We start from the raw sequence: 27,451 nt of genomic DNA, 5'->3' as shown, positions 1-27,451 counted from the left end.
AGGGGGGTTGGGGTGGTGGGTGTTGGGTTTTGTTGTGGTGTTGGATTGGTTTGTGGTTGGGTGGGGTTTGGTGGGTGGTTTTGTTTTTTTTTGTTTGGGGTGATGTTTGTGGGTGTATTGTGTTGTGTTGTGTGTTGGGATGGTGGGGTTGGTTTTGAGTGGGGTGGTGGGGGAGGGATTGGAGATGAGGATGTAGGTGTGAGTGTTGAGGTTGTAGTGGGTGGGTTTAGGTGTTTTGTGATTGTTGGTGATTGGGGGTGGTGTTTGGGTGTTTGGGGGGGGGGAGGTTTGAGAGGGGTGTATTGAAGGTTGGTGGGGTTGTGGGGGGTTGGAGTGGTGTGAGTTTAGTGAGTGAGGAGTTGTGTAGTGAGAGTAGAGAGAGGAGAGAGAGAGGAGGAGAGGTGAGGGGTTGTGTTTGAGTGGAGTGAGTGGGAGTGAGTGAGTGAGTGAGTGAGTGAGTGATGGGGAGTGAGTGAGTGAGTGAGGTGAGTTGAGTGAGTGAGTGAGTGAGTGAGTGAGTGAGTGGTGAGTGAGTTGAGTGAGTGAGTGAGTGAGTGAGTGAGTGAGTGAGTGAGTGAGTGAGTGAGTGAGTGAGTGAGTGAGTGAGTGATTGGTGAGTGAGTGAGTGAGTGAGTGAGTGAGTGAGTGAGTGAGTGAGTGAGTGAGTGAGTGAGTGAGTGAGTGAGTGAGTGAGTGAGTGAGTGAGTGAGTGAGTGAGTGAGTGAGTTGAGTGAGTGAGTGAGTGAGTGAGTGAGTGAGTGAGTAGTGAGTGAGTGAGTGAGTGAGTGAGTGAGTGAGTGAGTGAGTGAGTGAGTGAGTGATTGAGTGAGTTAGTGAGTGAGTGAGTGAGTGAGTGAGTTGAGTGAGTGAGTGAGTTAGTGAGTGAGTAGTGAGTGAGTGAGTGAGTGAGTGAGTGAGTGAGTGAGTGAGTAGTGAGTGAGTGAGTGAGTGAGTGAGTGAGTGAGTGAGTGAGTGAGTGAGTGAGTGAGTGAGTGAGTGAGTGAGTGAGTGAGTGAGTGATTGAGTGAGTGAGTGAGTGAGTGAGTTGAGTTGAGTTGAGTGAGTGAGTGAGTGAGTGAGTGAGTGAGTGAGTGAGTGAGTGAGTGAGTGAGTGAGTTAGTTAGTTGAGTGAGTTGAGTGAGTGAGTGAGTGAGTTAGTGAGTGAGTGATTGAGTGATTGAGTGAGTTAGTGAGTAGTGAGTTGAGTGAGTTGAGTGAGTGAGTTAGTGAGTTGAGTGAGTGAGTGATTGAGTTAGTGAGTGAGTGAGTGAGTGAGTGAGTGAGTGAGTGAGTGAGTTTGAGTTAGTGAGTGAGTTGAGTGATTAGTGAGTGAGTGATTAGTGAGTGAGTGAGTGAGTGAGTGAGTTATTTATTGAGTAGAGTATTAGTGAGTGAGTTATTTGAGTGAGTGATTGAGTTATGAGTTATTGATTTAGTTTAGTGAGTGAGTGAGTTAGTTGAGTGAGTGAGTGAGTTAGTAGAGTGATACTGATATGAGTGAGTATATTTCTAGTTATCTGATTAGTTAGTTATGAGTGAGTGAGTGAGTGATTAGTGAGTGATTGAGTTGAGTGAGTGAGTGAGTGAGTGAGTGATTGAGTGATTGAGTGAGTTAGTGAGTGAGTGATTAGTTGAGTGAGTGATTAGTTATCTATCTATCTTAGTCTAGTCGATCTATCTGATCTAGTCTATCTGAGTCTAGTCTATCTAGATCTATCTAGTCTATCTATCTGAGTCTATCTGATTCTATCTATCTATCTATCTATCTATCTATCTATCTATCTATCTATCTATCTATCTATCTATCTATCTATCTATCTATCTATCTATCTATCTATCTATCTATCTATCTATCTATCTATCTATTCTATCTATCTATCTATCTATCTATCTATCTATCTATCTATCTATCTATCTATCTATCTATCTATCTATCTATCTATCTATCTATCTATCTATCTATCTATCTATCTATCTATCTATCTATCTATCTATCTATCTATCTATCTATCTATCTATCTATCTATCTATCTATCTATCTATCTATCTATCTATCTATCTATCTATCTATCTACTATCTATCTATCTATCTATCTATCTATCTATCTATCTATCTATCTATCTATCTATCTATCTATCTATCTATCTATCTATCTATCTATCTATCTATCTATCTATCTATCTATCTATCTATCTATCTATCTATCTATCTATCTATCTATCTATCTATCTATCTATCTATCTATCTATCTATCTATCTATCTATCTATCTATCTATCTATCTATCTATCTATCTATCTATCTATCTATCTATCTATCTATCTATCTATCTATCTATCTATCTATCTATCTATCTATCTATCTATCTATCTATCTATCTATCTATCTATCTATCTATCTATCTATCTATCTATCTATCTATCTATCTATCTATCTATCTATCTATCTATCTATCTATCTATCTATCTATCTATCTATCTATCTATCTATCTATCTATCTATCTATCTATCTATCTATCTATCTATCTATCTATCTATCTATCTATCTATCTATCTATCTATCTATCTATCTATCTATCTATCTATCTATCTATCTATCTATCTATCTATCTATCTATCTATCTATCTATCTATCTATCTATCTATCTATCTATCTATCTATCTATCTATCTATCTATCTATCTATCTATCTATCTATCTATCTATCTATCTATCTATCTATCTATCTATCTATCTATCTATCTATCTATCTATCTATCTATCTATCTATCTATCTATCTATCTATCTATCTATCTATCTATCTATCTATCTATCTATCTATCTATCTATCTATCTATCTATCTATCTATCTATCTATCTATCTATCTATCTATCTATCTATCTATCTATCTATCTATCTATCTATCTATCTATCTATCTATCTATCTATCTATCTATCTATCTATCTATCTATCTATCTATCTATCTATCTATCTATCTATCTATCTATCTATCTATCTATCTATCTATCTATCTATCTATCTATCTATCTATCTATCTATCTATCTATCTATCTATCTATCTATCTATCTATCTATCTATCTATCTATCTATCTATCTATCTATCTATCTATCTATCTATCTATCTATCTATCTATCTATCTATCTATCTATCTATCTATCTATCTATCTATCTATCTATCTATCTATCTATCTATCTATCTATCTATCTATCTATCTATCTATCTATCTATCTATCTATCTATCTATCTATCTATCTATCTATCTATCTATCTATCTATCTATCTATCTATCTATCTATCTATCTATCTATCTATCTATCTATCTATCTATCTATCTATCTATCTATCTATCTATCTATCTATCTATCTATCTATCTATCTATCTATCTATCTATCTATCTATCTATCTATCTATCTATCTATCTATCTATCTATCTATCTATCTATCTATCTATCTATCTATCTATCTATCTATCTATCTATCTATCTATCTATCTATCTATCTATCTATCTATCTATCTATCTATCTATCTATCTATCTATCTATCTATCTATCTATCTATCTATCTATCTATCTATCTATCTATCTATCTATCTATCTATCTATCTATCTATCTATCTATCTATCTATCTATCTATCTATCTATCTATCTATCTATCTATCTATCTATCTATCTATCTATCTATCTATCTATCTATCTATCTATCTATCTATCTATCTATCTATCTATCTATCTATCTATCTATCTATCTATCTATCTATCTATCTATCTATCTATCTATCTATCTATCTATCTATCTATCTATCTATCTATCTATCTATCTATCTATCTATCTATCTATCTATCTATCTATCTATCTATCTATCTATCTATCTATCTATCTATCTATCTATCTATCTATCTATCTATCTATCTATCATCTATCTATCTATCTATCTATCTATCTATCTATCTATCTATCTATCTATCTATCTATCTATCTATCTATCTATCTCTATCTATCTATCTATCTATCTATCTATCTATCTACTATCTATCTATCTATCTATCTATCTATCTATCTATCTATCTATCTATCTATCTATCTATCTATCTATCTATCTATCTATCTATCTATCTATCTATCTATCTATCTATCTATCTATCTATCTATCTATCTATCTATCTATCTATCTATCTATCTATCTATCTATCTATCTATCTATCTATCTATCTATCTATCTATCTATCTATCTATCTATCTATCTATCTATCTATCTATCTATCTATCTATCTATCTATCTATCTATCTATCTATCTATCTATCTATCTATCTATCTATCTATCTATCTATCTATCTATCTATCTATCTATCTATCTATCTATCTATCTATCTATCTATCTATCTATCTATCTATCTATCTATCTATCTATCTATCTATCTATCTATCTATCTATCTATCTATCTATCTATCTATCTATCTATCTATCTATCTATCATCTATCTATCTATCTATCTATCTATCTATCTATCTATCTATCTATCTATCTATCTATCTATCTATCTATCTATCTATCTATCTATCTATCTATCTATCTATCTATCTATCTATCTATCTATCTATCTATCTATCTATCTATCTATCTATCTATCTATCTATCTATCTATCTATCTATCTATCTATCTATCTATCTATCTATCTATCTATCTATCTATCTATCTATCTATCTATCTATCTATCTATCTATCTATCTATCTATCTATCTATCTATCTATCTATCTATCTATCTATCTATCTATCTATCTACTATCTATCTATCTATCTATCTATCTATCTATCTATCTATCTATCTATCTATCTATCTATCTATCTATCTATCTATCTATCTATCTATCTATCTACTAACTATCTATCTATCTATCTATCTATCTATCTATCTATCTATCTATCTATCTATCTATCTATCTATCTATCTATCTATCTATCTATCTATCTATCTATCTATCTATCTATCTATCTATCTATCATCTATCTATCTATCTATCTATCTATCTATCTATCTATCTATCTATCTACTATCTATCTATCTATCTATCTATCTATCTATCTATCTATCTATCTATCTATCTATCTATCTATCTATCTATCTATCTATCTATCTATCTATCTATCATCTATCTATCTATCTATCTATCTATCTATCTATCTATCTATCTATCTATCTATCTATCTATCTATCTATCTATCTATCTATCTATCTATCTATCTATCTATCTATCTATCTATCTATCTATCTATCTATCTATCTATCTAACTATCTATCTATCTATCTATCTATCTATCTATCTATCTATCTATCTATCTATCTATCTATCTATCTATCTATCTATCAATCTATCTATCTATCTATCTATCTATCTATCTATCTATCTATCTATCTATCTATCTATCTATCTATCTATCTATCTATCTATCTATCTATCTATCTATCTATCAAATCTATCTATCTATCTATCTATCTATCTATCTATCTATCTATCTATCTATCTATCTATCTATCTATCTATCTATCTATCTATCTATCTATCTATCTATCTATCTATCTATCTATCTATCTATCTATCTATCTATCTATCTATCTATCTATCTATCTATCTACTATCTATCTATCTATCTATCTATCTATCTATCTATCTATCTATCTATCTATCTATCTATCTATCTATCTATCTATCTATCTATCTATCTATCTATCTATCTATCTATCTATCTATCTATCTATCTATCTATCTATCTATCTATCTATCTATCTATCTATCTATCTATCTATCTATCTATCTATCTATCTATCTATCTATCTATCTATCTATCTATCTATCTATCTATCTATCTATCTATCTATCTATCTATCTATCTATCTATCTATCTATCTATCTATCTATCTATCTATCTATCTATCTATCTATCTATCTATCTATCTATCTATCTATCTATCTATCTATCTATCTATCTATCTATCTATCTATCTATCTATCTATCTATCTATCTATCTATCTATCTATCTATCTATCTATCTATCTATCTATCTATCTATCTATCTATCTATCTATCTATCTATCTATCTATCTATCTATCTATCTATCTATCTATCTATCTATCTATCTATCTATCTATCTATCTATCTATCTATCTATCTATCTATCTATCTATCTATCTATCTATCTATCTATCTATCTATCTATCTATCTATCTATCTATCTATCTATCTATCTATCTATCTATCTATCTATCTATCTATCTATCTATCTATCTATCTATCTATCTATCTATCTATCTATCTATCTATCTATCTATCTATCTATCTATCTATCTATCTATCTATCTATCTATCTATCTATCTATCTATCTATCTATCTATCTATCTATCTATCTATCTATCTATCTATCTATCTATCTATCTATCTATCTATCTATCTATCTATCTATCTATCTATCTATCTATCTATCTATCTATCTATCTATCTATCTATCTATCTATCTATCTATCTATCTATCTATCTATCTATCTATCTATCTATCTATCTATCTATCTATCTATCTATCTATCTATCTATCTATCTATCTATCTATCTATCTATCTATCTATCTATCTATCTATCTATCTATCTATCTATCTATCTATCTATCTATCTATCTATCTATCTATCTATCTATCTATCTATCTATCTATCTATCTATCTATCTATCTATCTATCTATCTATCTATCTATCTATCTATCTATCTATCTATCTATCTATCTATCTATCTATCTATCTATCTATCTATCTATCTATCTATCTATCTATCTATCTATCTATCTATCTATCTATCTATCTATCTATCTATCTATCTATCTATCTATCTATCTATCTATCTATCTATCTATCTATCTATCTATCTATCTATCTATCTATCTATCTATCTATCTATCTATCTATCTATCTATCTATCTATCTATCTATCTATCTATCTATCTATCTATCTATCTATCTATCTATCTATCTATCTATCTATCTATCTATCTATCTATCTATCTATCTATCTATCTATCTATCTATCTATCTATCTATCTATCTATCTATCTATCTATCTATCTATCTATCTATCTATCTATCTATCTATCTATCTATCTATCTATCTCAATGAAAAATAAAATAATAAAAAAATATTATATGGATATATAATAAATATTATTTTTATTGCAGCACGAAGCGAAGGCAGTGTGCCTATCGGGCGAATGACAAGGACAACGGCGACGAGGACAACGGCATCGATGTCGATGCCGAGGACGACGCCGACGAGGACAACGGCCTCGATGTCGATGCCGAAGACGACGACAGCGACGACAACGGCATCGATGTCGATGCCGAGGACGACGCCGACGAGGACAACGGCCTCGATGTCGATGCCGAAGACGACGACAGCGACGACAACGGCATCGATGTCGATGCCGATGACGACGACGCCGACGCCGAGGACAACGGTGTCGACGTCGATGCCGAGTTCGACGACGGCATCAAAATCAAGGGCCAGCACGGCAACGTCACCGCTAGCGGCGGACCCGAGGAGGCGGGTGACCGTGGCGACGTCGCCGTTAGCGGAAAACAGGCGGATGCCCGAATCGGTCCAGAGGACCAAATGTACAAAAGGTTAGTTTTATTATAAAATTTTTTAATAAATACGTGTGTGTGTGTGTGTAAATATGTATATGTAAATATATGTGTGTATGTGTATGTTACAATGTGTTATAATGCGCGATCTTTTTTAAAGCTGAAATATCATTTCTTATATTCCAGTTTTAAAATCATTTACGATGAAGCAGTAACTGGCATGTGCTTCAATGTACTACTATATTATTTGCAATTTATATGTGTGATTTGCAAATGATATAATATATTGAATCACGCGCCTGTTACCATATCACAAATGATTTTAGACTGGAAGATGAGAGATGATATTCCAACTTTCAAAATAGTCGCATTGTAACACGCACATACATTCGCACTTATATCTATAATATATGTATGTATATTACATGTGTATGGTGTTCGTATATGTATAAAATATGCGCGAGCATAGATATACATACAGAATTTCTTTCATGTAATATACATACATATACTATACATATAAGTGTGAATGTGTGTGTATGTATGTGTGTGTATGTGTGTGTATGTGTGTGTATGTGTGTAAAAACATTAATATTTTAATTTTTTTTCCAGCGCATTAGTAAGGCGGTGCGGCGGGCGGTATTCCGCGAAAGACGAAGGCAGAGAAACGCCGGCATGCCGCCAACGCCAACAGGGTACATGCCGGCACCCCTGTCATCCGGATACGTGCCTACGCAGCCTACACCATTCGGATACATGCCCGCGACGCCTGCACCGTTCGGATACATGCCCGCGACGCCTGCATCGTCCGGATACGTGCCTGCGCCGCCTGTGCCATCCGGATATGTGCCTGCGCAGCCTGTGCCATCTGGATATGTGCCTGCGCAGCCTGTGCCATCCGGATATGTGCCTGCGCAGCCTGTGCCCTCCGGATATGTGCCTGCGCAGCCTGCACCATTCGGGTACATGCCCGCGACGCCTGCACCATTCGGATACATGCCCGCGACGCCTGCATCGTCCGGATACGTGCCTGCGCCATACGCGCCATCCGCACCATCCGGATACATGCGTTTTTGTTAAAGTACACACACACAGGCACACACACACACACACACACACACACACACGCACACGCACAATGTATAAAAAAAAATAAAAATTTGTATTTCTAATTAAATTTGTGTAGTACAACTTCATTATCCTTGTTCCTAATTCTTATTCTTATCCTTGTTCCTAATTAATTAAAATATTATAATTTATAAATATATAAATATAAGTAATCTCTCTGTCTGTCTGTCTGTCTGTCTCTCTCTCTCTCTCTCTCCCTGCTCGTTCTTTATTGTTCTCTTTCATCCCCATTATTATATTCTTATATTTCTTCGACTTTTATTCTTTCTATTCTCGTCTTCCTACATAATAATACATTAATTTATTCGTCTTTATTTTATACAACATAAATGAGATATTGTGTATGTCATAAATAAAAAAAGTATTTAATTATGTGTATTTTTGTATGTACATGTGTTGTATTTAACTATAGTTAAATAGAAAAAGAAAATAACTTGTGTATCTCGTTTATGATGTATCAAATATACATAAATAAATGAATTTATTTATTTTCATATAGGGAGACGAGAATAGAAAGAATAAAAGTTGAGCAAATGAAAGTATATAATAATGGGAATAAAAAAATACAATAATAAACGAGCAGAAAGAAAGAAAGAGAGAGAGAGAGAGAGAGAAAGAGAGAGAGAAGCGTGAGTGAACGCGTAAGTGAATATGCGAGGAGCATGAAGCTAAGCGATACGTAGTACATCGCGAGCGAGCGATTAGAAAGAGACAGAGCGTATGATCGAGAGAAAAAAGATACTGCAATAATGTTAGTGCGTACATATATATTACTCTCACACGCATGAAAGAGACAAAGGTAGTACGATTATGTCTGTCCTTGTCATGTAAGATTGCAGCTCCGTCTATCGCGACATCACACAACTAATCTACTGCTCTGTTTTACTCTTGAGTCTCGATCTCGCACACACACATATACACGAAAGTGTAGCATCGTAAAATCTTTTTTATAAAGCTTCTAAATTCACTTCTCTAAGTTCACTTATACTCTTTGATGAAATGCCGAGTGCGGAGTTCACTGATTAGGCACGTACAGATTACAAATTTGTTATATTAAGTAAATGTTGACGGCAGAAGCCGATAACAAAACTGTAATTTTCTCATTTTTTTCAACTTTTTATATGAAATGTTAAACTCCGCACTCCGTTATTATGTGTACCTTAATTGTGGAAAAGGATTTGTTGATATCTATAATCAACAAAAAGATTTTGCAATCCTACTAATATTCGCATTCTGTCGGTAATCCGGCATCCTCTTAACGTTGTACAAGAATTTTCGACTAAACTCACTTACTAACACGTAACTAAGACGTTCCGAACGACCAAAACTTGCGTACATAGCGATCTCAGCTTTGTGCGCAGAAAAACGTATATCCTCAACTTCCTTGATGTTGCACATGAATTTTCGACTAAACTCACTTACTAACACGTAACTAAGACGTTCCGAACGACCAAAACTTGCGTACATAGCGATCTCAGCTTTGTGCGCAGAAAAACGTATATCCTCAACTTCCTTGATGTTGCACATGAATTTTTGACTAAACTCACTCACTTACACGTAACTAAGATGTTCCGAAGGAACAAAACTTGCGTACATAGCGATTTTAACAATGTATGCCGTGAAGCGGTTCTTCTCAATTTCCTTGATGTTGCACAAGAATTTTAGACAAATCTCATTTACTGACACATAACTAACACGTTCCGAATGAACAAAACTGCGTACATAGCGATCTCAGCTTTGTGGGCAGAAAAACGTATATCCACAACTTCCTTAATGTTGTACAAGAATTTTCGACTAAACTCACTTACTGACACGTAACTAAGACGTTCCGAACGAACAAAACTTGCGTACATAGCGATTTTTACAATGTATGCCGTGAAGCGGTTCTTCTCAATTTCCTTGATGTTGCACAAGAATTTTAGACAAATCTCACTTACTGACACATAACTAACACGTTCCGAACGAACAAAACTTGCGTACATAGCGATCTCAGCTTTGGGCGCAGAAAAACGTATATCCTCAATTTTGTTAACGTTGTAAAAGAATTCTCGACTAAACTCACTTACTGACACGTAACTAAGACGTTCCGAACGAACAAAACTTGCGTACATAGCGATTTTTACAATGTATGCCGTGAAGCGGTTCTTCTCAATTTCCTTGATGTTGCACAAGTATTTTAGACAAATCTCACTTACTGACACATAACTAAGACGTTCCGAACGAACAAAACTTGCGTACATAGCGATTTTATCAATGTATGCCGTGAAGCGGTTCTTCTCAATTTCCTTGATGTTGCACAAGTATTTTAGACAAATCTCACTTACTGACACATAACTAAGACGTTCCGAACGAACAAAACTTGCGTACATAGCGATTTTATCAATGTATGCCGTGAAGCGGTTCTTCTCAATTTCCTTGATGTTGTACAAGAATTTTCGACTAAACTCACTTACTGACACGTAACTAAGACGTTCCGAACGAACAAAACTTGCGTAAATAGCGATCTCAGCTTTGTGCGAAGAAAAACGTATCTCCTCAATTTCTTTAACGTTGCACAAGAATTTTCGACTAAACTCACTTACTGACACGTGACTAAGACGTTCCGAACGAACAAAACTTGCGTACATAGCGATTTTAACAACGTATGCCGTGAAGCGGTTCTTCTCAATTTCCTTGATGTTGCACAAGAATTTTAGACAAATCTCACTTACTGACACGTAACTAAGGCGTTCCGAACGATCAAAACTTGGGTACATAGCGATCTCCGCTTTGTGCGCAGCAAAACGTATATCCACAATTTTCTTAATGTTGTACAAGAATTTTCTACTAAACACACTTACTGACACGTAACTAAGACGTTCCGAACGATCAAAACTTGCGTACATAGCGATTTTAACAATGTATGCCGTGAAGCGGTTCTTCTCAAAGTCCTTTATGTTGTACAAAAATTTTCGACTAAACTCACTTACTGACACGTAACTAACACGTTCCGAACGAACAAAACTTGCGTACATAGCGATCTCAGCTTTGTTCGCAGAAAAACGTATATCCTCAATTTCATTAACGTTGTACAAGAGTTTTCGACTAAACTCACTTACTAGCACGTAACTAAGACGTTCCGAACGACCAAAACTTGCGTACATAGCGATCTCAGCTTTGTGCGCAGAAAAACGTATATCCTCAACTTCCTTGATGTTGCACATGAATTTTCAACTAAACTCACTTGCTAACACGTAACTAAGACGTTCCGAACGAACAAAACTTGCGTACATAGCGATTTTTACAATGTATGCCGTGAAGCGGTTCTTCTCAATTTCCTTGATGTTGTACAAGAATTTTCGACTAAACTCACTTACTGACACGTAACTAAGACGTTCCGAACGAACAAAACTTGCGTAAATAGCGATCTCAGCTTTGTGCGAAGAAAAACGTATCTCCTCAATTTCTTTAACGTTGCACAAGAATTTTCGACTAAACTCACTTACTGACACGTAACTAAGACGTTCCAAACGATCAAAACTTGCGTACATAGCGATTTTAACAATGTATGCCGTGAAGCGGTTCTTCGCAAAGTCCTTTATGTTGTACAAAAATTTTCGACTAAACTCACTTACTGACACGTAACTAACACGTTCCGAACGAACAAAACTTGCGTACATAGCGATCTCAGCTTTGTTCGCAGAAAAACGTATATCCTCAATTTCATTAACGTTGTACAAGAGTTTTCGACTAAACTCACTTACTAGCACGTAACTAAGACGTTCCGAACGACCAAAACTTGCGTACATAGCGATCTCAGCTTTGTGCGCAGAAAAACGTATATCCTCAACTTCCTTGATGTTGCACATGAATTTTCAACTAAACTCACTTGCTAACACGTAACTAAGACGTTCCGAACGACCAAAACTTGCGTACATAGCGATCTCAGCTTTGTGCGCTAAAAAACGTATATCCTCAATTTCGTTAAGGTGGTACATGAATTTTTGACTAAACTCACTCACTGACACGTAACTAAGACGTTCCGAACGACCAAAACTTGCGTACATAGCGATCTCAGCTTTGTGCGCTAAAAAACGTATATCCTCAATTTCGTTAAGGTGGTACATGAATTTTTGACTAAACTCACTCACTGACACGTAACTAAGACGTTCCGAACGAACAAAAGTTGCGTACATAGCGATTTTAACAATGTATGCCGTGAAGCGGTTCTTCTCAATTTCCTTGATGTTGCACAAGAATTTTAGACAAATCTCACTTACTGACACATAACTAACACGTTCCGAACGAACAAAACTTGCGTACATAGCGATCTCAGCTTTGTGGGCAGAAAAACGTATATCCACAACTTCTTTAATGTTGTACAAGAATTTTCGACTAAACTCACTTACTGACACGTAACTAAGACGTTCCGAACGACCAAAACTTGCGTACATAGCGATCTCAGCTTTGGGCGCAGAAAAACGTATATCCTCAATTTTGTTAACGTTGTACAAGAATTCTCGACTAAACTCACTTACTGACACGTAACTAAGACGTTCCGAACGAACAAAACCTGCGTACATAGCGATTTTTACAATGTATGCCGTGAGGCGGTTCTTCTCAATTTCCTTGATGTTGCACAAGTATTTTAGACAAATCTCACTTACTGACACATAACTAAGACGTTCCGAACGAACAAAACTTGCGTACATAGCGATCTCAGCTTTGTGCGAAGAAAAACGTATCTCCTCAATTTCTTTAACGTTGCACAAGAATTTTCGACTAAACTAACTTACTGACACATGACTAAGACGTTCCGAACGAACAAAACTTGCGTACATAGCGATTTTAACAACGTATGCCGTGAAGCGGTTCTTCTCAATTTCCTTGATGTTGCACAAGAATTTTAGACAAATCTCACTTACTGACACGTAACTAAGGCGTTCCGAACGATCAAAACTTGGGTACATAGCGATCTCAGCTTTATGCGCAGCAAAACGTATATCCACAATTTTCTTAATGTTGTACAAGAATTTTCGACTAAACTCACTTACTGACACGTAACTAACACGTTCCGAACAAACAAAACTTGCGTACATAGCGATCTCAGCTTTATGCGCAGAAAAACGAATATCCACAACTTCCTTAATGTTGTACAAGAATTTTCGACTAAACTCACTTACTGACACGTAACTAAGACGTTCCGAACGAACAAAACTTGCGTACAAACCGATCTCAGCTTTGTGCGCAGAAAAACGTATATCCTCAATTTCTTTAACGTTGTACAAAAATTTTCGACTGAACTAACTTACTAACACGAAACTAAGACGTTCGGAACGACCAAAACTTGCGTACATAGCGATCTCAGCTTTGTGCGCAGAAAAACGTATATCCTCAACTTCCTTGATGTTGCACATGAATTTTCGACTAAACTCACTTGCTAACACGTAACTAAGACGTTCCGAACGACCAAAACTTGCGTACATAGCGATCTCAGCTTTGGGCGCAGAAAAACGTATATCCTCAATTTTGTTAACGTTGTACAAGAATTTTCGACTAAACTCACTTACTGACACGTAACTAAGACGTTCCGAACGAACAAAACTTGCGTACATAGCGATTTTTACAATGTATGCCGTGAAGCGGTTCTTCTCAATTTCCTTGATGTTGCACAAGTATTTTAGACAAATCTCACTTACTGACACATAACTAAGACGTTCCGGACGAACAAAACTTGCGTACATAGCGATTTTATCAATGTATGCCGTGAAGCGGTTCTTCTCAATTTCCTTTATGTTGCACAAGTATTTTAGACAAATCTCACTTACTGACACATAACTAAGACGTTCCGAACGAACAAAACTTGCGTACATAGCGATTTTAACAATGTATGCCGTGAAGCGGTTCTTCTCAAGTTCCTTGATGTCGTACAAGAATTTTCGACTAAACTCACTTACTGACACGTAACTAAGACGTTCCGAACGACCAAAACTAGCGTACATAGCGATTTTAACAATGTATGCCGTGAAGCGGTTCTTCTCAATTTCCTTGATGTTGCACAAGAATTTTCGACTAAACTCACTTACTGACACGCAACTAAGACGTTCCGAACGACCAAAACTTGCGTACATAGCGATTTTAACAATGTATGCCGTGAAGCGGTTCTTCTCAATTTCCTTGATGTTGCACAAGAATTTTCGACTAAACTCACTTACTGACACGCAACTAAGACGTTCCGAACGAACAAAACTTGCGTACATAGCGATCTCAGCTTTATGCGCAGAAAAACGAATATCCACAACTTCCTTAATGTTGTACAAGAATTTTCGACTAAACTCACTTACTGACACGTAACTAAGACGTTCCGAACGAACAAAACTTGCGTACAAACCGATCTCAGCTTTGTGCGCAGAAAAACGTATATCCTCAATTTCTTTAACGTTGTACAAAAATTTTCGACTGAACTAACTTACTAACACGAAACTAAGACGTTCGGAACGACCAAAACTTGCGTACATAGCGATCTCAGCTTTGTGCGCAGAAAAACGTATATCCTCAACTTCCTTGATGTTGCACATGAATTTTCGACTAAACTCACTTGCTAACACGTAACTAAGACGTTCCGAACGACCAAAACTTGCGTACATAGCGATCTCAGCTTTGGGCGCAGAAAAACGTATATCCTCAATTTTGTTAACGTTGTACAAGAATTTTCGACTAAACTCACTTACTGACACGTAACTAAGACGTTCCGAACGAACAAAACTTGCGTACATAGCGATTTTTACAATGTATGCCGTGAAGCGGTTCTTCTCAATTTCCTTGATGTTGCACAAGTATTTTAGACAAATCTCACTTACTGACACATAACTAAGACGTTCCGGACGAACAAAACTTGCGTACATAGCGATTTTATCAATGTATGCCGTGAAGCGGTTCTTCTCAATTTCCTTTATGTTGCACAAGTATTTTAGACAAATCTCACTTACTGACACATAACTAAGACGTTCCGAACGAACAAAACTTGCGTACATAGCGATTTTAACAATGTATGCCGTGAAGCGGTTCTTCTCAAGTTCCTTGATGTCGTACAAGAATTTTCGACTAAACTCACTTACTGACACGTAACTAAGACGTTCCGAACGACCAAAACTAGCGTACATAGCGATTTTAACAATGTATGCCGTGAAGCGGTTCTTCTCAATTTCCTTGATGTTGCACAAGAATTTTCGACTAAACTCACTTACTGACACGCAACTAAGACGTTCCGAACGACCAAAACTTGCGTACATAGCGATTTTAACAATGTATGCCGTGAAGCGGTTCTTCTCAATTTCCTTGATGTTGCACAAGAATTTTCGACTAAACTCACTTACTGACACGCAACTAAGACGTTCCGAACGAACAAAACTTGCGTACATAGCGATCTCAGCTTTATGCGCAGAAAAACGAATATCCACAACTTCCTTAATGTTGTACAAGAATTTTCGACTAAACTCACTTACTGACACGTAACTAAGACGTTCCGAACGAACAAAACTTGCGTACAAACCGATCTCAGCTTTGTGCGCAGAAAAACGTATATCCTCAATTTCTTTAACGTTGTACAAAAATTTTCGACTGAACTAACTTACTAACACGAAACTAAGACGTTCGGAACGACCAAAACTTGCGTACATAGCGATCTCAGCTTTGTGCGCAGAAAAACGTATATCCTCAACTTCCTTGATGTTGCACATGAATTTTCGACTAAACTCACTTGCTAACACGTAACTAAGACGTTCCGAACGACCAAAACTTGCGTACATAGCGATCTCAGCTTTGGGCGCAGAAAAACGTATATCCTCAATTTTGTTAACGTTGTACAAGAATTTTCGACTAAACTCACTTACTGACACGTAACTAAGACGTTCCGAACGAACAAAACTTGCGTACATAGCGATTTTTACAATGTATGCCGTGAAGCGGTTCTTCTCAATTTCCTTGATGTTGCACAAGTATTTTAGACAAATCTCACTTACTGACACATAACTAAGACGTTCCGGACGAACAAAACTTGCGTACATAGCGATTTTATCAATGTATGCCGTGAAGCGGTTCTTCTCAATTTCCTTTATGTTGCACAAGTATTTTAGACAAATCTCACTTACTGACACATAACTAAGACGTTCCGAACGAACAAAACTTGCGTACATAGCGATTTTAACAATGTATGCCGTGAAGCGGTTCTTCTCAAGTTCCTTGATGTCGTACAAGAATTTTCGACTAAACTCACTTACTGACACGTAACTAAGACGTTCCGAACGAACAAAACTTGCGTACATAGCGATCTCAGCTTTGTGCGCAGAAAAACGTATATCCTCAATTTCTTTAACGTTGTACAAGAATTTTCGACTAAACTCACTTACTAACACGAAACTAAGACGTTCGGAACGACCAAAACTTGCGTACATAGCGATCTCAGCTTTGTGCGCAGAAAAACGTATATCCTCAACTTCCTTGATGTTGCACATGAATATTCGACTAAACTCACTTGCTAACACGTACCTAAGACGTTCCGAACGACCAAAACTTGCGTACATAGCGATTTTAACAATGTATGCCGTGAAGCGGTTCTTCTCAATTTCCTTGATGTCGTACAAGAATTTTCGACTAAACTCACTTACTGACACGTAACTAAGACGTTCCGAACGATCAAAACTTGGGTACATAGCGATCTCAGCTTTGTGCGCAGCAAAACGTATATCCTCAATTTTCTTAATGTTGTACAAGAATTTTTGAATAAACACACTTACTGACACGTAACTAAGACGTTCCGAACGATCAAAACTTGCGTACATAGCGATTTTAACAATGTATGCCGTGAAGCGGTTCTTCTCAATTTCCTTTATGTTGTACAAAAAGTTTCGACTAAACTCACTTACTGACACGTAACTAAGACGTTCCGAACGAACAAAACTTGCGTACATAGCGATTTTTACAATGTATGCCGTGAAGCGGTTCTTCTCAATTTCCTTGATGTTGCACAAGTATTTTAGACAAATCTCACTTACTGACACATAACTAAGACGTTCCGAACGAACAAAACTTGCGTACATAGCGATTTTATCAATGTATGCCGTGAAGCGGTTCTTCTCAATTTCCTTTATGTTGCACAAGTATTTTAGACAAATTTCACTTACTGACACATTACTAAGACGTTCCGAACGAACAAAACTTGCGTACATAGCGATTTTAACAATGTATGCCGTGAAGCGGTTCTTCTCAAGTTCCTTGATGTCGTACAAGAATTTTCGACTAAACTCACTTACTGACACGTAACTAAGACGTTCCGAACGAACAAAACTTGCGTACATAGCGATCTCAGCTTTGTGCGCAGAAAAACGTATATCCTCAATTTCTTTAACGTTGTACAAGAATTTTCGACTAAACTCACTTACTAACACGAAACTAAGACGTTCGGAACGACCAAAACTTGCGTACATAGCGATCTCAGCTTTGTGCGCAGAAAAACGTATATCCTCAACTTCCTTGATGTTGCACATGAATATTCGACTAAACTCACTTGCTAACACGTAACTAAGACGTTCCGAACGACCAAAACTTGTGTACATAGCGATCTCAGCTTTGTGAGCTGAAAAACGTATATCCTCAATTTCTTTAACGTTGTACAAGAATTTTCGACTAAACTCACTTACTAACACGTAACTAAGACGTTCCGAACGAACAAAACTTGCGTACATAGCGATCTCAGCTTTGTGCGTAGAACAACGTATATCTTCAATTTTCTTAATGTTGTATAAGAATTTTAGAAAAATCTCACTTACTGACACGTAACTAAGACGTTCCGAACGACCAAAACTTGCGTACATAGCGATTTTAACAATGTATGCCGTGAAGCGGTTCTTCTCAATTTCCTTGATGTTGCACAAGAATTTTCGACTAAACTCACTTACTGACACGTAACTAAGACGTTCCGAACGAACAAAACTTGCGTACATAGCGATCTTAGCTGTGTGCGCAGAAAAACGTATATCCTCAATTTCTTTAACGTTGTACAAGAATTTTCGACTAAACTCACTTACTCACACGTAACTAAGACGTTCCGAACGATCAAAACTTGGGTACATAGCGATCTCAGCTTTGTGCGCAGCAAAACGTATATCCTCAATTTTCTTAATGTTGTACAAGAATTTTTGACTAAACAAACTTACTGACACGTAACTAAGACGTTCCGAACGATCAAAACTTGCGTACATAGCGATTTTAACAATGTATGCCGTGAAGCGGTTCTTCTCAATTTCCTTTATGTTGTACAAAAATTTTCGACTAAACTCACTTACTGACACGTAACTAAGTCGTTCCGAACGAACAAAACTTGCGTACATAGCGATCTCAGCTTTGTTCGCAGAAAAACGTATATCCTCAATTTCGTTAACGTTGTACAAGAATTTTCGACTAAACTCACTTACTGACACGTAACTAAGACGTTCCGAACAAACAAAACTTGCGTACGTAGCGATTTTAACAATGTATGCCGTGAAGCGGTTCTTCTCAATTTCCTTGATGTTGCACAAGAATTTTAGACAAATCTCACTTACTGACACATAACTAACACGTTCCGAACGAACAAAACTTGCGTACATAGCGATCTCAGCTTTGTGGGCAGAAAAACGTATATCCACAACTTCCTTAATGTTGTACAAGAATTTTCGACTAAACTCACTTACTGACACGTAACTAATACGTTCCGAACGAACAAAACTTGCGTACATAGCGATCTCAGCTTTGTGCGTAGAACAACGTATATCCTCAATTTTCTTAATGTTGTATAAGAATTTTAGAAAAATCTCACTTACTGACACGTAACTAAGACGTTCCGAACGACCAAAACTTGCGTACATAGCGATTTTAACAATGTATGCCGTGAAGCGGTTCTTCTCAATTTCCTTGATGTTGCACAAGAATTTTCGACTAAACTCACTTACTGACACGTAACTAAGACGTTCCGAACGAACAAAGCTTGCATACATAGCGATCTCAGCTGTGTGCGCAGAAAAACGTATATCCTCAATTTCTTTAACGTTGTACAAGAATTTTCGACTAAACTCACTTACTAACACGTAACTAAGACGTTCCGAACGATCAAAACTTGTGTACATAGCGATTTTAACAATGTATGCCGTGAAGCGGTTCTTCTCAATTTGCTTGATGTTGTACAAGAATTTTCGACTAACCTCACTTACTGACACGTAACTAAGACGTTCGGAACGAGCAAAACTTGCGTACATAGCGATCTCAGCTTTGTGCGCAGAAAAACGTATATCCTCAATTTCTTTAACGTTGTACAAGAATTTTCGACTAAACTCACTTACTAACACGTAACTAAGACGTTCGGAACGACCAAAACTTGCGTACATAGCGATCTCAGCTTTGTGCGCAGAAAAACGTATATCCTCAATTTCTTTAACGTTGTACAAGAATTTTCGACTAAACTCACTTACTAACACGTAACTAAGACGTTCCGAACGATCAAAACTTGTGTACATAGCGATTTTAACAATGTATGCCGTGAAGCGGTTCTTCTCAATTTCCTTGATGTTGTACAAGAATTTTCGACTAACCTCACTTACTGACACGTAACTAAGACGTTCCGAACGAACAAAACTTGCGTACATAGCGATCTCAGCTTTGTGCGCAGAAAAACATATATCCTCAACTTCGTTAACGTTGTACAAGAATTTTCGACTAACCTCACTTACTGACACGTAACTAAGACGTTCCGAACGAACAAAACTTGCGTACATAGCGATCTCAGCTTTGTGCGCGGAAAAACATATATCCTCAACTTCGTTAACGTTGTACAAGAATTTTCGATTAACCTCACTTACTGACACGTAACTCAGACGTTCCGAACGAACAAAACTTGCGTACATAGCGATCTCAGCTTTGTGCGTAGAAAAACGTATATTCTCAATTTTCTTAACGTTGTACAAGAATTTTCGACTAAACTCACTTACTGACACGTAACTAAGACGTTCCGAACGAACAAAACTTGCGTACATAGCGATTTTTACAATGTATGCCGTGAAGCGGTTCTTCTCAATTTCCTTGATGTTGCACAAGTATTTTAGACAAATCTCACTTACTGACACATAACTAAGACGTTCCGGACGAACAAAACTTGCGTACATAGCGATTTTATCAATGTATGCCGTGAAGCGGTTCTTCTCAATTTCCTTTATGTTGCACAAGTATTTTAGACAAATCTCACTTACTGACACATAACTAAGACGTTCCGAACGAACAAAACTTGCGTACATAGCGATTTTAACAATGTATGCCGTGAAGCGGTTCTTCTCAATTTCCTTGATGTCGTACAAGAATTTTCGACTAAACTCACTTACTGACACGTAACTAAGACGTTCCGAACGAACAAAACTTGCGTACATAGCGATCTCAGCTTTGTGCGCAGAAAAACGTATATCCTCAATTTCTTTAACGTTGTACAATAATTTTCGACTAAACTCACTTACTAACACGAAACTAAGACGTGCGGAACGACCAAAACTTGCGTACATAGCGATCTCAGCTTTGTGCGCAGAAAAACGTATATCCTCAACTTCCTTGATGTTGCACATGAATATTCGACTAAACTCACTTGCTAACACGTAACTAAGACGTTCCGAACGACCAAAACTTGCGTACATAGCGATCTCAGCTTTGTGAGCTGAAAAACGTATATCCTCAATTTCGTTAACGTTGTACAAGAATTTTCGACTAAACTCACTTACTGACACGTAACTAAGACGTTCCGAACGAACAAAACTTGCGTACGTAGCGATTTTAACAATGTATGCCGTGAAGCGGTTCTTCTCAATTTCCTTGATGTTGCACAAGAATTTTAGACAAATCTCACTTACTGACACATAACTAACACGTTCCGAACGAACAAAACTTGCGTACATAGCGATCTCAGCTTTGTGGGCAGAAAAACGTATATCCACAACTTCCTTAATGTTGTACAAGAATTTTCGACTAAACTCACTTACTGACACGTAACTAATACGTTCCGAACGAACAAAACTTGCGTACATAGCGATCTCAGCTTTGTGCGTAGAACAACGTATATCCTCAATTTTCTTAATGTTGTATAAGAATTTTAGAAAAATCTCACTTACTGACACGTAACTAAGACGTTCCGAACGACCAAAACTTGCGTACATAGCGATTTTAACAATGTATGCCGTGAAGCGGTTCTTATCAATTTCCTTGATGTTGCACAAAAATTTTCGACTAAACTCACTTACTGACACGTAACTAAGACGTTCCGAACGAACAAAGCTTGCATACATAGCGATCTCAGCTGTGTGCGCAGAAAAACGTATATCCTCAATTTCGTTAACGTTGTACAAGAATTTTCGACTAAACTCACTTACTGACACGTAACTCAGACGTTCCGAACGAACAAAACTTGCGTACATAGCGATTTTAACAATGTATGCCGTGAAGAGGTTCTTCTCAATTTCTTTGATGTAGCACAAGAATTTAAGACAAATCTCACTTACTGACACATAACTAAGACGTTCCGAACGAACAAAACTTGCGTAAATAGCGATCTCAGCTTTGTGCGAAAAAAAACGTATATCCTCAATTTCATTCACGTTGTACAAGAATTTTCGACTAAACTCACTTACTAACACGTAACTAAGACGTTCCGAACGACCAAAACTTGCGTACATAGCGATCTCAGCTTTGTGCGCAGAAAAACGTATATCCTCAATTTCTTTAACGTTGTACAAGAATTTTCGATTAAACTCAATTACTAACACGTAACTAAGACGTTCCGAACGATCAAAACTTGCGTACATAGCGATTTTAACAACGAATGCCGTGAAGCGGTTCTTCTCAATTTCCTTGATGTTGCACAAGAATTTTAGACAAATCTCACTTACTGACACGTAACTAAGACGTTCCGAACGATCAAAACTTGGGTACATAGCGATCTCAGCTTTGTTCGCAGAAAAACGTATATCCTCAATTTCTTTAACATTGTACAAGAATTTTCGACTAAACTCACTTACTAACACGTAACTAAGACGTTCCGAACGACCAAAACTTGCGTACATAGCGATCTCAGCTTTGTGAGCAGAAAAACGTATATCCTCAACTTCCTTGATGTTGCACATGAATTTTCGACTAAACTCACTTACTAACACGTAACTAAGACGTTCCGAACGACCAAAACTTGCGTACATAGCGATCTCAGCTTTGTGCGCAGAAAAACGTATTTCCTCAACTTCCTTGATGTTGCACATGAATTTTCGACTAAACACACTCACTGACACGTAACTAAGACGTTCCGAACGAAAAAAACTTGCGTACATAGCGATTTTAACAATGTATGCCGTGAAGCAGTTCTATTCAATTTCCTTGATGTTGCACAAGAATTTTAGACAAATCTCACTTACTGACACGTAACTAACACGTTCCGAACGAACAAAACTTGCGTAAATAGCGATCTCAGCTTTGTGCGCAGAAAAACGTATATCCTCCATTTCTTTAACGTTGTAAAAGAGTTTCTGACTAAACTCACTTACTGACCCGTTACTAAGACGGTCCGAACGAACAAAACTTGCGTACATAGCGATTTTAACAATGTGTGCCGTGAAGCGGTTTTTCTCAATTTCCTTGATGTTGCACAAGAATTTTAAACAAATCTCACTTACTGACATGTAACTAACACGTTCCGAACGAACAAAACTTGCGTAAATAGCGCTCTCAGCTTTGTGCGCAGAAAAACGTATATCCTCAATTTCCTTAACGTTGTACAAAAATTTTCGACTAAACTCACTTACTGACACGTAACTAAGACGTTCCGAACGAACAAAACTTGCGTACATAGCGATCTCAGCTTTGTGCGCAGTAAAACGTATATCCTCAATTTCTTTAACGTTGTACAAGAATTTTCGACTAAACTCACTTATTGACACGTAACTAAGACGTTCCGAACGAACAAAACTTGCGTAAATAGCGATCTCAGCTTTGTGCGCAGAAAAACGTATATCCTCAATTTCTTTTACGTTGTACAAGAATTTTCGACTAAACTCACTTACTGACACGTAACTCAGACGTTCCGAACGAACAAATCTTGCGTACATAGCGATTTTAACAATGTATGCCGTGAAGCGGTTCTTCTCAATTTCCTTGATGTTGCACAAGAATTTTAGACAAATCTCACTTACTGACACGTTACTAAGACGTTCCGAACGAACAAAACTTGCGTACTTAGTGTCACGTCCCAGTAGTCGAAGTTAAGAAAAAAAAGGAAATTATATTACTGATGTTGAGTGTCTCTTTAGAACGCGACTATATTGTTTAAGTAGTTGTTAAATTGAATTTAATCATTTACTGGTAAGTATTTATGGAAAAGATTTTATTTTTGGGTCACTTTGCATTTCACCGAGTCTACCCGGGACCAGAAGATGTCAACTTGTCATTCAATGCTCAGTGGTACCTTAACTTACCAGGTTTTACATATTTGAATATATGTTAGAGCAACTGCCTATGTAGCACGCTGAATTCCCTTCCACTTAGTAGTCCTCCAAAGATTTCGATTGTCGTGCGACGAGTGACTGTCGATCAAGGAAGTAGGAACAGCCGGTTGTCGAATAAATTGCAATCCGTAATATAAAATAATTTTCTTTATTTCTATATGACGTTAAATTAACAATATTACAGTCGCAAGACTTGCGGCTGGTAAACTCACTATTCTACAATGTAGTATGTCTAAAAGTCTCGAAGACTCGTACGAAATTTGTCGACGCCGTCGAGATTCGAGTACGCCGGATTATTAAATGCTAAACGCCACGGCAACAGAGAATGAATTTAGTACGAAAGTAGTAACTGTGTTAACCGTATGAGCGTCGAATTAATAATGCTGGATGTCGGACTTGCACTGAGCTCCTCCGGTCTTCGGGTGTTGGTGGGAGAAATGCTGCAGTGGGATCGCCTCTTGTAGATGGTGGGATATTCTTCCTATGCTTCGCCTTAGACTTCCTGATGCTGGTGGGAGACCCATGGGCGGGAGCAATGGCAAGTGGAAGCGCCGCTGGTAGGGATCTCTGTGCGAGAAGGACAGCCACATCGTTCTCTCGCAACATTCCAACTTGTTTGTCCGGCTTAATCTTATCGAGCGGCCGGATAAGAATATCGATCGACGGCCAGTCCGCATACCATGCACAGTTTAAAGCTCTTATAAAACTCTTATAATACTATAGTGAATAAAATATTATTTCTTATACTCCTGATTTCGCATTATGAATAATAAAGCGCTATGTTATATAGGATGCGTATAAGCGTAGCATAAAATGCATAAATGTGTATGAAGATTACTAATATAATATAATATAATGTTATATGCATAATATAATATTATGATGTGCATATAAATGTGTGTGTACTTAAATTATTGTATTAAAGCGTTACATTTGCATTGTTAACTGTTTCATTCTTTTCGCTTGTATTTCTCAATTGAATTTAATGCCTTTAAAGTTAGATCTCTTGTATGCTCATATATATATATATATATATATGTATATATATATATAATATTTATTACAATTTTAAAGCGTTTGAATCGTCTGTCTGATTGTGCAATGCAAATATAAGGTTTTAGTTATTTCTATGGTTTATTCATATGATAGTTATTTCTGCGTTACCCGCTGGCGCGCTTGAGCGTTGGCTATATACGGGGTGACTCTCGAGTATGAATACTATTTTATAAGTTAGAACTTTGTCTTGGACGAATAATTTTCTCCGGATTTTTACTTCTTTCACCTCCTATGGGTGAATTAACAATAAATATATTGTTTAAATAAAATTTGACGTGCGGCTAGGACGTCACACCACCCCCCTTAGTTTAAATTTCGGAGTAACGAGTTATGATGAAATTTATTCGTCCAATCTGGCACGTAGATCTCTGAATGTATATACAATAGGTATAGTGGGTGGTTCTGTATTTTCGGTTGGCGCATTTGGTACTATGTTTGTGTCTGTGTGTTCCGGTGGATTTTCGGGAATTACTTGTGGTTGCGGTTGTGGTCTATTCGCCAAATACAATAATAGATGTGTGAAAGAGCTCCAAATGGCTCCGAGTAAATGCAAGCTACAGCCATATGCCGCATGCAAAGCATAATCGTGAATCAGTGTGTCGAATACAATTTTTACTATTCTTATTATTATAAAAATGCCGAATACGCCGGCGGTTGCCGCACCAAATGTTGTAAAACCGTTCCATATTTTAGTTAGCGTGTTGTTATAAATTTTATTCAGCGCATTTTCATCTAATAAATTTTGCAATGAAACGGTATCGGATTGTATCGTTTGACCCGTAAAGCCTCGAGCGATGGTGTGCAAAATTGCGTTCTTTTCCGCGGGGAACATAATATGGTCTCTTAATTCGTCAAGGTCTTGTTGGGAGTAAATGCCACTGGTGGCTAGTGATTTTGGCGCAAGGTATTTCCAAGAGAGTTTTGTTAATGGTTTGATTTCATGAGGGGAATTTATCATGGAAGGGGTAGGGTTAAATTGTTGCCAAGTTCCTTCGATGTTGTATATTATTGGGAGTAAAGGATTACAATCTCTGAGTGTACTATGTTTTATGACGATATGTGATTTTGGTGTCATGTATAGTGTGGCGTTTCTAAACATAATGGGCAACTCAGTATGGCACGTATTTGTTTTTCGTAGTGTAACCTCTATGGGTATACATTTAATTATGTGAATTCCCTCTCCGGCTGTGACTGCCATGTAACCTGGAGCTTTCATCACCCGGTAGGCGAATTCATCTGGTAAAACAGCAGCAAGAGATAGGGTATTTTGTATAACCTGTTTCTCTAGTTCGCATTTTTGTGTAATTATATCCTTGTATAAAGAGGTAATCTGGTTCCTCATATACTTCTCAACGTATACAAATTTTGAATTTGCGTACGTGAATAAATCTAGATTCGTTACAGAGGTCTTAGATTTTATTTTAAAAATGTTTCCCTTTTGTGTTTCAAAAATGAACAGTTTCGGGTGTTCTGTGCCATACAGTGTGTAACCGCATATTGTGTGCCTTCGTGTTAGTGTCAGTGCAAAGGTAGTGTCTTGAGATTCTAATGTAAATATTGTGGTATTTTGGTGATCTAATATGCCTTGAAATTTAGTGGAGGTGCCTTCATATAGAACGTCATATGCTTCAAACCCGCAAGCGGTATTGGGTATTCCTTCCCAAAAGGTGTAACCATCGTCCGAGTCTATACAGGATTCGTCCGCTAGTTCACAAACAGTGCCGTATTTTAACATTACCCTTCCTGCGTTTAATTTTACTGGCACGTATGAGTCTTTTAGAGAAATTTTTACAGTTGCTTGGACTATCACGTCATCCCATGTGCCGTAATAGTCCGAGTATTGGATACCTTTACAGGTTCCATCTACGTTTACTTTACCCGCGAGTGTGATACTTCTATAATATGTACGATTTGATTTTAGGCCATCGATAATTTCTGCGGTTCCTACTTTCAAGAGGCCCTCTTTATGCATTTGAATGCACCTAGCGCGAGATGTTTCTTGCAAGTAGCTCGCGTAACCATTGTGGACTGCCGAAAGGTGAGAGTGCATTCCACAATGGTATATAGTTCTTAAAATCTCTATTTTACATTACGT

General features: G+C 36.7%; 2 protein-coding genes across 2 annotated transcripts; one reads left to right on the top strand and one right to left on the bottom strand.

Moving 5' to 3' along the window:
• Positions 1-184: 184 nt before the first annotated feature.
• LOC138942768 (uncharacterized) lies at positions 185-8,716 on the top strand. The gene is made up of 4 exons (XM_070313238.1): positions 185-192; positions 7,232-7,675; positions 7,823-7,868; positions 8,249-8,716. Exons 1-4 carry the CDS (start codon positions 185-187, stop codon positions 8,714-8,716), a joined length of 966 nt encoding a protein of 321 aa, XP_070169339.1.
• A 16,980-nt stretch (positions 8,717-25,696) lies between these two features.
• On the bottom strand, positions 25,697-26,572 carry LOC138942767 (uncharacterized). The gene has a single exon (XM_070313237.1). It carries the CDS (start codon positions 26,570-26,572, stop codon positions 25,697-25,699), a length of 876 nt encoding a protein of 291 aa, XP_070169338.1.
• Between the last annotated feature and the right edge of the window lie 879 nt (positions 26,573-27,451).

Source organism: Polyergus mexicanus, unplaced genomic scaffold (genome assembly GCF_030449975.1).
Source record: "Polyergus mexicanus isolate NDT 795.1 unplaced genomic scaffold, iyPolMexi1.0 SCAF_23, whole genome shotgun sequence".
Lineage (NCBI taxonomy): Eukaryota > Metazoa > Arthropoda > Insecta > Hymenoptera > Formicidae > Polyergus > Polyergus mexicanus.
Note: the sequence above shows the minus strand (reverse complement) of the source record. Positions and strands in the feature narration are given on the sequence as shown.

Bases quoted from the DNA above. Each gene is read 5' to 3' on its own strand.
- LOC138942768 (XM_070313238.1), top strand. The intron at 7,676-7,822 runs GTTAGTTTTATT...CTTATATTCCAG, and splicing joins GAGGACCAAATGTACAAAAG to TTTTAAAATCATTTACGATG. The intron at 7,869-8,248 runs GTACTACTATAT...TTTTTTTTCCAG, and splicing joins TAACTGGCATGTGCTTCAAT to CGCATTAGTAAGGCGGTGCG.
- LOC138942767 (XM_070313237.1), bottom strand. From the start codon at position 26,572: ATGAAAGCTCCAGGTTACATGGCAGTCACAGCCGGAGAGGGAATTCAC.